Genomic DNA, 12,750 nt, shown 5'->3' on the forward strand with positions numbered 1-12,750 from the left:
TAGTTCTCATGTTCATTCACACATTCACATGGTCACTCATTCACGTAAGTGCCCCCCTGGCCACCTTCAGAGTAGATGACATGTTATTGTAAACTGCCCTGCTCATTAATTTCATCACTGTTTCCACTGGTTCCTCAAAGGGCAGTATGGGGGTGGCAAGGGGGGCAGGGGGTGGTGTCAGAACTCAGTAGAGCTGTATCCTGTACCAGGTATCCTGGGCTGTTTAAGAAGACTCCTATGAGTGTGTCACACTTTAAACCAGCTCTGGAGGAGGGGGAAGCATGGTGCAAAAGTATGGGCCAAGTGGCTGACACAAGGGCCTGTGATGAGGGAACCCAGTGAGAGGCCGAGGATGACAGAACCAGTGAATAGAAGCTTTCACCTTGGGCTGCTATACCCATGTGGGCCTCTGCTCTGTCATTTCCAAGCAAAGTCCAGTGTGAAGGAATGCTTCTGATGGATCAAAAAGCTGTCAGAATGAAACTTGAAAGCTCACACTCTCTTCATCAAAGCTCCAATAATAAAAGCAGCCCATACACTGATTCCTGAATCAGCTTTATTTCTCTGCATAAGGAACCCTGCACAGGCAATTCAAATTAAAACAAAATAAATATATGAATATTCATGTAAAACTGTCCTTTCTAATGAACAATTATACACAATGTACAATTCCATGTTCACTGGGCGGGTTTACAAAAATGTACCATTCCCAACTAAAAATGCACCAAAATGGTTCCATGCAAACTTATCAAAAGTGACCAAAAGTATGGAGGGAAAAACCTGACTGAGAGCACTTTGTCTTTTTTTTTTTTTGTACAATCACAGAAAAATAAAAACATCTAATTTCTTTGTTATCTTTAGAGTAACTAAATGTGGCCACTGTTTATAACGTCGGTTTATGTTCCTAAAACATCTATGTAGTTACCATAAAAGTGTATCAACATTAAACTGGAAGTGAACATTATTGAGAAGAAAGAGGGGTGATGGCACCCTCGGCAGTCAGTAGTCAGTGTCGGAGCCCTCAGCGTTGTCCACGTTTCGTGAGAGCATGTAGTTGTCCATGTCGATCGATCGGCAGTTGTTGATGGCATAGCGCAGGCGCTCAGCCATGACCAGCTGGCTAGAGTAGGGGGGCAGTCTCAGCTGGAAGAAGCAGGTCTGTGAGGTAGGCAGACTGTCATAAGGCTGTGGAGAGAGAGACCCAGAGCTGTGACTGCAGCATCAGGGTGTCATGGCAGGGGCGGGTGGGGAGCAGTGCTGCTCATAACCACAGCCCCCAAGTCGGGAGAGCATTTCTCCCTGCCTGCAGGTGGGCTCCACGAACAGGACTGACTGCATGGCCACCTGGAGAGCAAGCCAAGGCTTGGCCATGGTAGAGAGAGTGCAGGCTCTGGTGTCCTGTGGCCATCTAGCTTTTGGTGAAGACGCTTCTTCCCTCTCCTCACTCTTCGAAGGCCCTCCCGTGTGACATGAGAATGAGCCCTGACTGGTGGGGTTACTTGGGAGAACATGCTTCATGTGGTGCCTGCCACAGGGCAACAGAGTTCACTCCCTTTCACCAGAGGGTGCAAACTTGAAGCTGCTATGGAGATGCACCAACAGAGCCAGTGAAATGGAAGGAACAGCTCTGAGGGAGTCACCACACTCCTCCTCCCCTCACTGTCCTCCTAGTGAGCCTTCTGCACCCTTTGCCTGCCATCCTACCCCCGCTCTGATGAGGAAGGAGCAGTTAATGAAATCCCAGCCCACCTCTTTAACTGATGGTGATACAGTTATTTAAAACAATAATTATGATGCTTAGTAGCAAGACAGAAAAGTGCTGGGCATAGATTATTAGGTGAATATAAATACAATTTATATGAAGTTCCAAACCTGTCATGCAAAAATGTGTATGCTTGAAGAATTACACAAAAGTGAAAATGGAAACCACTAGAGGGACAGGATTCCTGTCTCTCCCTGCAAACACTGTTCTGCCCTGCAAACACAACTGTTTTCCAAACTATCTATAATGATAGTAATGATATACATTGTTTTTATAATTTTTTTAAAAAGTTTCAAAAAAAGAACCTGCCCTCTTTCTCACTGAACTCCTGGAAACCAGCCCTCCTTTTCGGAACTCGACATCAGGTGAATGCATTTCTAAGAAGTGGGAGATGGAAGGCCTAGAAGCTTAGCTGTGCCAGAGCCAATGACGAATGCAGAAAAACCACAACCCACAAAGACAATAAAGGGGAATGTCAACAGGTGGCTCTGATCTGGAAACTGGAGAAATGGTTTAAAAGTCACAAAGGAGAGACCAATAGTGGTCAGTTTCCTGAGGATAAAACTTTCCAGGCAGGAGTGTTTAGTGGATTAACTCCTGGGATGGCAGGGTAGCCCAGAACAGATATATAAGGCAAGGCTTTTTTCCAGAACTGAATAGAAGCAAACCATTTCCTCCTCTCTGAAGCAACAAAACAGATTCACAGATTTTAGTTTCTGGCAAGTCATGTAGAAAATTCATGGGAAGGCTCTTTTCATAGCCTTTCCTGTGTAAGGCCTCTCCAGCAAGCCTAGCATAGGAGTGGAGCCCAGGCAGGCAGCCTCAGGAGAGGGCCAGCTTTGACTACAGCAACTTTCAAGGGGTAGTTACTGGAAAAACACCAGAAAGGCAGATACTGAAACTTGATGAAACTGGTGGGATAGGCCCTTGTAACGAGGTCCTATTTTCCTTGCTGTTTCTGGAATAAACACTATGGGCCCAGCTCAGAGGACTGCCCAGCTTTTAGGGGGTTGAGAAGGAGAAAGAGGGGACACAGACACCTCTAACTTAATGTTGGGCTTGAGCCTGTACCACTTGTACTAAGTGTCCAGGAGATGGACATAAGGAGATCTAAGTCTGCCTTAAGGAATAGTTAGGAGGCATAGGAAAGCATCCAGGAGGGCTTCCTGGAGGAGATGACATTGGTATTGGGCTTAAAGGATGAGTAAGTGCTTGCCAGGCATACATGGAAAAGGAACAAGAAAAGAACTTTCTAAACGCAGAAGCAAGAGCCTACACAAAGGCATGGACATTTAAAAACAGTGTCCATGGGTGGTCTTGGAAGTTCTATGGTGGCCTAGTGGTTAGGATCCCAGGCTTTCACTGTCATGGCCCAGGTTCAATCCCTGGTTAAAGAACTGACATCTCACAAGCCATGCGGTGTGGCCAATAACCACCCCCCCCCACCAACCCCCCGCCAAAACAACTAACCAGAAAACAGTGTGGTCTATCAGGAGAAAGGCAAGCAGCCATAATGGCCAGAAATAGTTAAGCGTCAAGAAGTGATATTAGAAAGCAGGGCAGAGGCCAGACTGTGGAGGTGTTTAAGACCGCTAAGGTGGTCAAGGGGGCCCTGAACAGCATAAAAGGAGAAGAGTGATATGGTCAGATGGGTGCCTGAGAAAGAAAGTTGACTCTGGCAGCAGCATGCATTTAAGGCCCTAAGCCCTTTTATTCCTGAGCCATCTGTCAAGACGGCAGCTGGGCTGGTGCTCTGCAGCAGGGGCCTTTCATGAGGCTGCGGAGAAGCCACACTGCCTGTTCCGTTATGCACACCAGACACGTAGCCGCAGAGCATGTTACTGCTGCTCCCCATGTCGTCTCGTTCCTCCTGGAGCACGTGCACCAGTTAATGGTTAGTATCTTGGTGAAAACAGATAAACAAGACTGTGTCCCAGTGCAGAAGTCACATGATGAAAAGGCACAGGAAATATGACACAGAGGTAACAATGATGGCCCTTCTGCCAAGCTTAGCTTTCACTCAGGAAGACACTGAAAGATTCAGTGAAGGTTGTTGGTTGTGGTGTGTTTTCTACATCCATGTAGGACTTTTTTTTTTAAATTGAAGTTATGAGATGTTTCTAAACAAGTTTTTCCTGCTTGATTAAAAAGAAAAAAAAATCTGGAAATTCCAAGCATTAATCCTGAATTGGCAGGCCTACTTGAAGCCCAACATGCAAGCAACTAGGAAGCAACAAAGGCAGACATTACCAGAAAGAAAAAATATCTTACTTACCCTATCAACCTTCATGATTTGAAATCTCTGAGAAATATCAGCAGTGTTGGCTGGCAGTCGAGATCGTCCCGACACAAACCTCATGAAAAGCACACGCTCCTCGTTGGAGAACTCCTCCAGTGTGTGCCAGAACCACTGCACCAGCTGATGCTGCTCATCCACCTCCCGGTACCGTACCACTTTCTTCAAGACTTCTACGGAGATCTCGGGCATCCCACACACCATCTGCTCCAGCTGCTTTGCTGTGAGGAGGGACAACAGCGGCACAGGGACGATCCAGGACATTCCTTCTCGGACTGCAGCCACCTGCTCCCAGGAGAGGTTGTTCATTCAACATCTGTGTGCAGACTGGGCACCCATGGTGGACCCAATCGGGTCGGGCACCTCATGTTGGTCGTCTGCTCCCAGACCCTCTACTTGTCCCTCAGAACTGGCATGACTGCACACGGTCCAACCTTCTTGCCTCTGACCCTTTGTTAGAGTTTCTCCCTGCTTGTGGGATTCACAGATTCCTTCCTGTCCCAGGTCAAGTCAATTCAGGGGCCCACCTTCCTAGCCCCACAAAACTCTAGCCCACAGGGGCCCTTCTAATGCCAACCCCACTCATTCACACTCCTAACCACACATGGCCACAGACTGTTAAAACTGCTCTGTGGGATACTTCATCATCTCACTAGGGTAAGCAGCTTTTGGAGGATGTGTCTAGGGCTTCTACTGTCTTTGTAATTTATATTTTCTTTTGAAAACAGTTATATTCTTTTTGTAAAAATCATTTGTGCTGATTGTAAAAAAAAAAAGTTAGAAAAGTACAAAGAAGAAAGTAAAACTGAGAAGTCCTTTCATAGGAAGGCAGTAAAAAGGACAGAGAATTTAATCAGGAGATGGGTTCTGAATCCCAGCTCCACCACTTCTTTTAATTTTCTTATCTGAAAAAATAAGGCAAATAATTGCTGCTCACATGATTATGATAGGTATTTTAACTGAGTCTGTAATGATTGGGTAGTTAACTTTTGTTAGCACAGTGCAGAGAACAGATCAGTTAAGGAGTGCCGAAGGGGTGTGGTCAGAGGCTGCCTACATAGTCTGTTTGGCGAAACCACTCCAAGGTTATGCAATAGAGCATACTCTACACACAGACCTACCACTGTTCCAGGTTTGTTTCATAAATAACTCCTCCACTCTTGGTCAGTTCAGAATCATCTGCCAAACCAGAGAACCTGAAGAGAAGCCACATCTTGGGGAAGGCCGTGGAGTTATGATTGTATAAGGCTGTCATGCCCAGGGCGAAGGAATGAATGGGCAATAAGGACAGTCTCTGCTGACAGAAAAGGGAATGCCCCGGCCAAAATGAGCCAAAAAACAAGCTGAGGTACATGGATGGCTGCTTGAGTGGGGAACAACTGGGACAGCTATAGGAAGAACACGGGGTTCTAAGAGACAAGGAGGAAGTGAAAGAGGAAGAAGGTCTTATATCAAGAAAGGAACAAAGCCAGGGCAGAGCAGAGCACAGCTGCTGGAGAACAGGTCAATCTGGCCTTCATAGGAAAGGTCAGCACAAGAGCCTGGATACCACAGTTAAACCTGGTTTGTGATCGTGGCTTTGCCTTGGGCACATTACTTCATTTCTCTGGACTCCATGCATTCATTTCTGAAATGGTGATAGTAATTTCTGTCTCCCCATCGAGTAACTATGGGGAAAACTGCACATGCGGGGGGATGCTACCACATCTGGCATGTTGGAAGTGACCAGGGAATTTTTGGTCAGTTATTCAGTCTATAAGGAGTAAGTATCTTTAAGCACTAGAGACAAATCCTAAGCCCTGACTGTGTAAACAACATTTCTGACAGGATCCACCCTTACTAAGCTAAGGGGTATAGTTTTCTGACTAGACTTGGCCTAAAGCCAGAGTCGAAGAAGGAACCAGGAGTGAAGAGTATAGAATATATATAATTCAACTTACTACACAGCCTCAGACCCCGCATCCAACTCTTGAGAAAAGCCCAACATCTTCTGCAAATAAGGTATTACTGAATTGGCTATGAAGGACTATATAACCAAAATCACCGCTTTGGGACACAGCATTCATTTCTAAGGTCACTTATCATATTCCCATCATTTACTAAATGCTTACTAAGTATCAGCACAGAACAAGGATATATAAGTTAGCTATAAAAAATGCACTCTTCATTCAATGTCTCACACGCTAATTGAGGAAAGAAGACCCAAACTTTGCGGCCTACTTCGATAGCTTGAGGGATTTCTAGGTGACAAGAAAGACCTGCACAGTTACAGACCTGGAGGAAAGAGGCCCTCATGGGACCACAAGGCCGGTCTTCAGGGACTCATTCACATGGACCCTGACTGAGCTGGAGCAGGACGCTGGGCCGGGGGGCAGGAAGACGTGAAGATGAAGAAGACTGAGGAAGAGTGCGAGTGAGAAGGCAGGTTCTGAAGGCCTGACAGGGGCTTGGCCTCCCAGCCAAACACTGGCCAATCCAGGGCTCACCCAAGGCTCTGAGTAGAGAGCAGACCCTGAGATATGGCCTGGAAAGTCTCTGAATAGGGACTGAAATATAGATACAGATTAACCAACACCGTGAACTCATACACCAAAATTCAGTAAAAACCAGACAGCTCCTGTTTGGAGTCAAAAGCAAACCCCTCAAACCTCTCATGTGAACCTCTCAAAATGTTTCCTCTCACCTGTCGGTCCATTTCATGAAGTCGATATTCAATGGCCCTCTCCACATATTCTTTCCTATTAGAAAACGTGAGTGGGATACTATTTCCACCAGGGATTATAGGAACCATTTTGCCATCAGCGCTTTGGCCAACAAAAGAATCAAGAGGAATCATCTATGAATAGAAGAAAAAAGAATTTTTACTCCATGGTAGAAATGACCACAAAAAGTGTTACACACAAATAGAGCAGAACATCAACAACATCAGAAATCTTATGAAGACAAGGCAACTGAGATAGCTGATTAGGCTACTTCAGGGGCTCCCAGCTTTTAGGAGCTAATGCCTAATGATCTGAGGTAGAGCTGATGTAATAATAATAGAAATAGAGTGCATAATAAATGTACTGTGCTTAAATCATCCCCAAATCACCCCTTGTCTACCCCCATCCGTGGAAAAACTGTGTTCTATGAAATCAGTCCCTGGTGGGTACCAAAAAGGTCGGGAACTTCTTGGGCTACTTGATGAGCAGGGAGTGCTGACTCATCTGGTTTTCATTAAAGCAGTTGAATCTCTCTGTCTCCAAACCAGGTGTGATGAACTCTGGCTATCCCAGGCCTCCTAGGTTCTCTCTGTCCTTCACTCTAACAAGCAGAGAGAATGGATTAAAGGGGAAGGAGCAGAAGCTGAGTGCTGGAGCTGACTCTGTTAGCAGCTATTTAAATTTCTAGGTTGAACTGCTAAGTGTAGCAATGGTTATACGGCAAGGGTCAGCTGGACAGCAAGAGGAAGGCTACATCTGAGTTTTACACAGGAAAATTCTCATCAACACCAGCAGAAACATGGACCAGCCAGGATTTACCTCATGGAAACTCTCCTCAGTAATCCCACTGTCTTCAATGTGAAGAATGCTGTTGAGAGTCTGCACGTAGAGCAGATCCACCTCTTCCAGGTCTTCCAGGGTGAGTGGGACACAGCAGAGCTGCTTCCACACCAGAGGGGCCAAGTGGAGGTCCAGAGGCTTCTTTGTGCGAATGGCAACCCCCATTAAGATTCCCAAGAACTTAAACTGCAGTAAGTGTTCATCGAGGCAGGCAGAAGGATTAAAAAGGAACCTGCAGAATTAAAGGAAATACTTCAAACAAAGTTGTCCTCATTTCTATTAGAAACAAGTTATTAAACAGCTAAAGCATTAGTCTAGACCTGCGCTGTCCAATATGGCAGTCATTAGCCACATGCAGCCATTTAATTAAATAAAATTTAAAATTTAGTTCTTCAGCTCCTGTAACCACATTTCAGGTGTTCAATAGTGACATATGGCCTACTGCTATTGTTCTAGATGGCACAGGGACTGTATTTTGAATTACTTTGAAGAACCATAAAAAGGGTGAGTGAATGCTCTGTTAGTCCTTAAGCTACCTGCTCAAAGATGCCCTATTTCCTAAAATCATTTATCATTTACAAGTCCACGAAGCAGGATCCAAAATTCAAAATTTGACAAACACAGGAACAATACATGATTACAAATACTAATTGCTGTGACTGGACAGCATTTCAAAGGTTTTAATGGATTTTAGTTCATTGAGGGAAGGCCATGTGGGCCTTCAGAAAATAAAAGAAGTCCGGTTTCATTTCAAGTCTGCACCTCCTCTATTCCTCTATATTGTGATTCAGCTGGTCTCATCATAAATAACAAGTCATGATGTAAGTGCCTCAGTTTCCTATCTGTGAAAGGAGAACAGTAACAGTTCCTACTCCTTAGAGCTATAATGAAATTTAATGGGATAATACATGTAAAACACTTAGAACAGTGCCTAACATATAGTAAATGTACACTGTTATTGCAGACATTCAGTAAAACTTGCTGACTGCCCTTACCTGTCCCTATTGTAACCCACTTCTGCGGTAGCATTGGGAGATGGTATAAGAAGGTCCACAATACCAGTTTCAAGTTCCTGTAGAAGAATGAACAATTGCTTTAGAAATGCAGTTAAAAGTATCAAGAAACGAACCAATTAACATTAAAGATCATGTCGAAAAGAGAATGTTGAGGAATTTATAATGCTATATGACAAACAGCAGTCTCTGTAATTATTTTCATGGCTGTAACTTAAAATGAATTTAGGAACTCCCCCATGGAGAAAATGTCCTGCAGTACACAGAATAAAGATGAAAAAGCCAATCCAGGGCCTGAGCTGAGGTATCTCTGAGCAGGGTATAGTGACATTCAAAAAAACTTAATAAATGATAGCCAAGTATTATTTTAGATACAGATTTATCAGAAAAATCCTGATACGAGGCAAAGCTGGAAGGATCAAAGCTGATTTGGAAGTAAAACTGTGACTGCAGATCTTAAAATATAGACTTGTTCAAACTCTTAAGATTTGGTTTTCTAATTTCCTTGGAGCCTGGCTGTTCTTTGTTCTAAAAGCACTGAAATAAATGCAAGCACGAGTGGTCCTGGATTTGTCTGTTACAGAAGTGTACATATGTGTCACTGCTGTTTCCTCTGTCTGTTATATAGAACAACAGATGGTAAGTCATTGGTAGATGGCCAAGCACTGGCACTAACTCAGAAACATACCTTCATTTCACAAACCCTTGCAATAATTCACATATACATTACTAATAGCATGGCTTTATGTAAGTATCACAAATGAATTCTTGCTTAGATTTATAAAAACATGCCACAGTCATCACTGGAAATAGTAAAATGCCTACCATCTGAGTGGACAACTCAGGAGGGGACACTGCATGAATATACCTGGCACATCTCTGTGATTGTGTCATCAAACACTCCTCCGGCGTCATCAGCACCTTCTCCAACTAGCTTAACCTTCCAGGCTCGGGAGGGCAGACGGAGGTCTGAGGCATTCAGTTTAACTACTTGTCTCGCTATTTGAACAAAGATAGGCTTACATTTCCGTCCTCTTTAAAAGAAAGAGAAAACAGAGCAAAATATAATGCTCCACAAATGTCACTTGAAGATATTCTCCCATCAGTGAAGGAACAGGCCAGCTTAACAACAGCCAAACACTGTGCTAGGCTCACTGTAATTACACTGGGTACTGACATAAAATACTATTACTGTTCTACTCTACAAATGAGGAAGCTAAGGTTCACAGAGATTAGTCAGTCGTAAGTCCATCTCAAAATATGCCAGTTAATGAAACATACATATATAACGTGCTAACCTGGTTGATATCCTCTTTACAGTAATTTGAGGTCCATAGTTTTTGCCTTGAACCATGGTTTTTCCTATAGAGCGCACCATTGGGAGGGTGTAGACTCTTGGGGCTAACAAAGGCCGAAGCTGTCCCTGCACAATGCCCCATGTTCCAGCATTATAATGAGACGTACTATTCTGTAACAGAAAGTAAGCTTAGCAGGAATGGTACAATCTGAGGCTTAAAAGAAGTAACATGTCACTTTTAGAAATGCACTTTAAAAGCATAAATCTGGGTATTAGTCCTTATTAGCAATTTATTCAAAATATTTTTCTGATAAAGTATGGTTATTATTTTTAAAATACAGAAAAGGACATACACATAAGCACACAAATAAAATCATCCCTAATATTACCATATGGAGATGGCCCCATTAACACTTTCATCCACTTCCTTCCAGTTGCCTTCCTTTCCACATTTTCGAGATTACTATTTATATAAATTTTGTTTTTCTCACTTCAATTTATACCATAAACATTTCTCTCACTAACTGTAAACAGGATGCTAACATTCTGTTAGTGCTGCACAGTATTCTGTTGCCAGATTGATTACCTATTTCCAACAATGATTTCTCATATCTCTCATACACCCATAATTGGGTTACCAAAAGGATTTTTCACTAACAGTTTTACAAACTAATACACATTTTGGCAGGCATGCCTACACATTAAACCAACAAACATAGCCAGCTTGCCTTCTTCCTAAATTACTACACTGTTCTACAAAGACAATCAAATCAGCCAAATTTACTTTATCTCCCCACTACCCCTCCACAGGGTATGTTCATTTGTAAGGACAGCAAGAAGCCTCCAAAGTTTCTCACACTCACTTATATAACCCCTTTGACTGAGGTATTAATACTTTTGTGTGCTTAAGTTTTGAAATCATGTACTACAGTTTGTAGAAAATACATGCTCAGCCATTCATACTTTCTTGAACTTTCGACAAACCAAAACACTGAAGAAAGACCGTTTTGTGTCCAACAGCATGATAACCTGTATCTGGATCATCCTTAATCCAGCAATAAAATGAGAACAGAATTGTTGCCTTTTCTAGATCTCTTGGGTGCTAAAAGCATTAGCCATGGAGGAAGTATCTTAAGGCTGAAGAAAAGGCCCAGGGACCTGGTGAGCACAGCACGGGCACCGCTTCCTAACCAGAGCATTACCTGGTTGTTGGGGCTGAGGTTCAGCAGCCTCCAGGACGAGTACATGAGGTCAGAGAAATGGTAAAGCAGCCGGAGCCTGGCCCTCGCAGTGTGAATGCTCACCTCCCTCAGAGCCCCGTACTGGGGGGGCACTGTATCGGGCAGGCCCAGCTGCAGAGGCACTGACACACCTGCCCAGAACACAAATGCACACTTGTAAAGGAAAATGCACTGTTTTCATTTTTAGCATTTTGAACATTTTCAAACACATACAGAAGTTGCAAGTATATGATGGAACACCCATTCCTACCACTTATAATTAATATTTTGCTATGTATACTTTTTTATCACTTATTTATCAGTTCCTCTATCCATCAATTCATCTTAAATTTTTGATGCACTAGAGTTGGTTTGTAAAACATTTTTTTTATTTATCATTATGGAAACTTACTTTTTTATCCTTTAATGTACTTTCCCATTTAACTATGGACTTAGTTTCTTCACACACACACACACACACACACACACACACACACACACACACAACAAAACAGAAAACCCAAATTCGTTCTTTCACATTCAATAACATTTCATTCTTGACATCTTCATAATAACACAAGGTGTGGACCAGGACCAGAGAGGAAGTTCTGGAAAACGGAAATGGGCAACTCAGCAGAACCCCCTCCCACACTTACTAGGGCTCTGACAGAAAGTTAACATGACAGAATGAAAGATATGCATATATCATTCATGGAGGTTTTATACTAAAGAATAAGCTCTGTAGAAGCAAAGACTGCAAGGACTGTATCCATGGGTATCCTCTTACAGAAATGCACAAAACTCTAAGAATAAGATACCCAACTTATTTGAGTTTCCTGAAAATAAACATTTGTACAGCTCAGTTCTCAGAGGTATTTTCCTGTTAGTTAAAGCTAACATGGACCCCCTCTGTCCACGGGGGTTGCAAAGAGTCACATGACTTAGCCACTAAACAAACATTTACTGAGTACTTCTATATGCCTGACACTGTTCTAAGAGCTTCATAAGAACTGATACATTTACTCCTACAGTTCTTTATAATAGGTGCTATTATTATGCTTGTTTTATAGACAAGGAAACTGAATCTCAGGGTCACTCAGCTCCTAAGTGGCGGATTCAACCTGGGCAATGTGGTTTTTGAGTCTGAACCTTTAGCCACCACGCTGTCTAGTCTCTGTCCTGAAGTGGAAGGGAAACCCTGCTGGAAGCTGAAGAAGCTCCTGAGAACCTGAAATTGTCAGTGGCCTGGCAGCACTCCTCATTCTATTAGAACATTCTTGTTTGGAATCTACTTGGCAGGCCTACCTTGCTCTCTAAGGGTATCTAAGAGAAAATGATCGGTATGGGGAGTTTTCCCCAAGGACCTGTGGCTAAGAAGTAGGGGGCTCCAAAAAGGGATGAGAAAACAGCTCTCAGGCACAAGGTCACTTCAGGGACATTCTAGTGCTTCAGATACCAGAGAGGACTTGATGGCCTACGAAAGAGGTAGCCCAAATATGAAGAAATGCATAGGATGATAAATATCATACTTAAGGCAATGGTTACAGTTGTGGGGAATGATATGCATTTAATTTTCTTTATATGTTTTGTAGATCTATAAGGTTTCATAATAAATTAAAA

General features: G+C 43.2%; 1 protein-coding gene across 2 annotated transcripts in view; it reads right to left on the reverse strand.

The window, feature by feature from the left end:
* Positions 1-599: 599 nt before the first annotated feature.
* HERC1 (HECT and RLD domain containing E3 ubiquitin protein ligase family member 1) overlaps positions 600-12,750 on the reverse strand; it is a 156,347-nt gene continuing 144,196 nt past the window's right edge. For both annotated transcript variants that reach the window (XM_068963684.1, XM_068963682.1), the window contains exons 70-77: positions 11,113-11,282; positions 9,912-10,081; positions 9,482-9,647; positions 8,596-8,672; positions 7,580-7,832; positions 6,742-6,894; positions 4,038-4,343; positions 600-1,185 (exon numbers count right to left, since the gene is read on the reverse strand). In XM_068963684.1, the coding sequence (XP_068819785.1) occupies positions 1,000-1,185; positions 4,038-4,343; positions 6,742-6,894; positions 7,580-7,832; positions 8,596-8,672; positions 9,482-9,647; positions 9,912-10,081; positions 11,113-11,282 (1,481 nt within the window). In that variant the 3' untranslated portion in view covers positions 600-999. The remainder of the gene's footprint in view (positions 1,186-4,037; positions 4,344-6,741; positions 6,895-7,579; positions 7,833-8,595; positions 8,673-9,481; positions 9,648-9,911; positions 10,082-11,112; positions 11,283-12,750) is intronic.

This window comes from Capricornis sumatraensis, chromosome 2, assembly GCF_032405125.1.
Source record: "Capricornis sumatraensis isolate serow.1 chromosome 2, serow.2, whole genome shotgun sequence".
Lineage (NCBI taxonomy): Eukaryota > Metazoa > Chordata > Mammalia > Artiodactyla > Bovidae > Capricornis > Capricornis sumatraensis.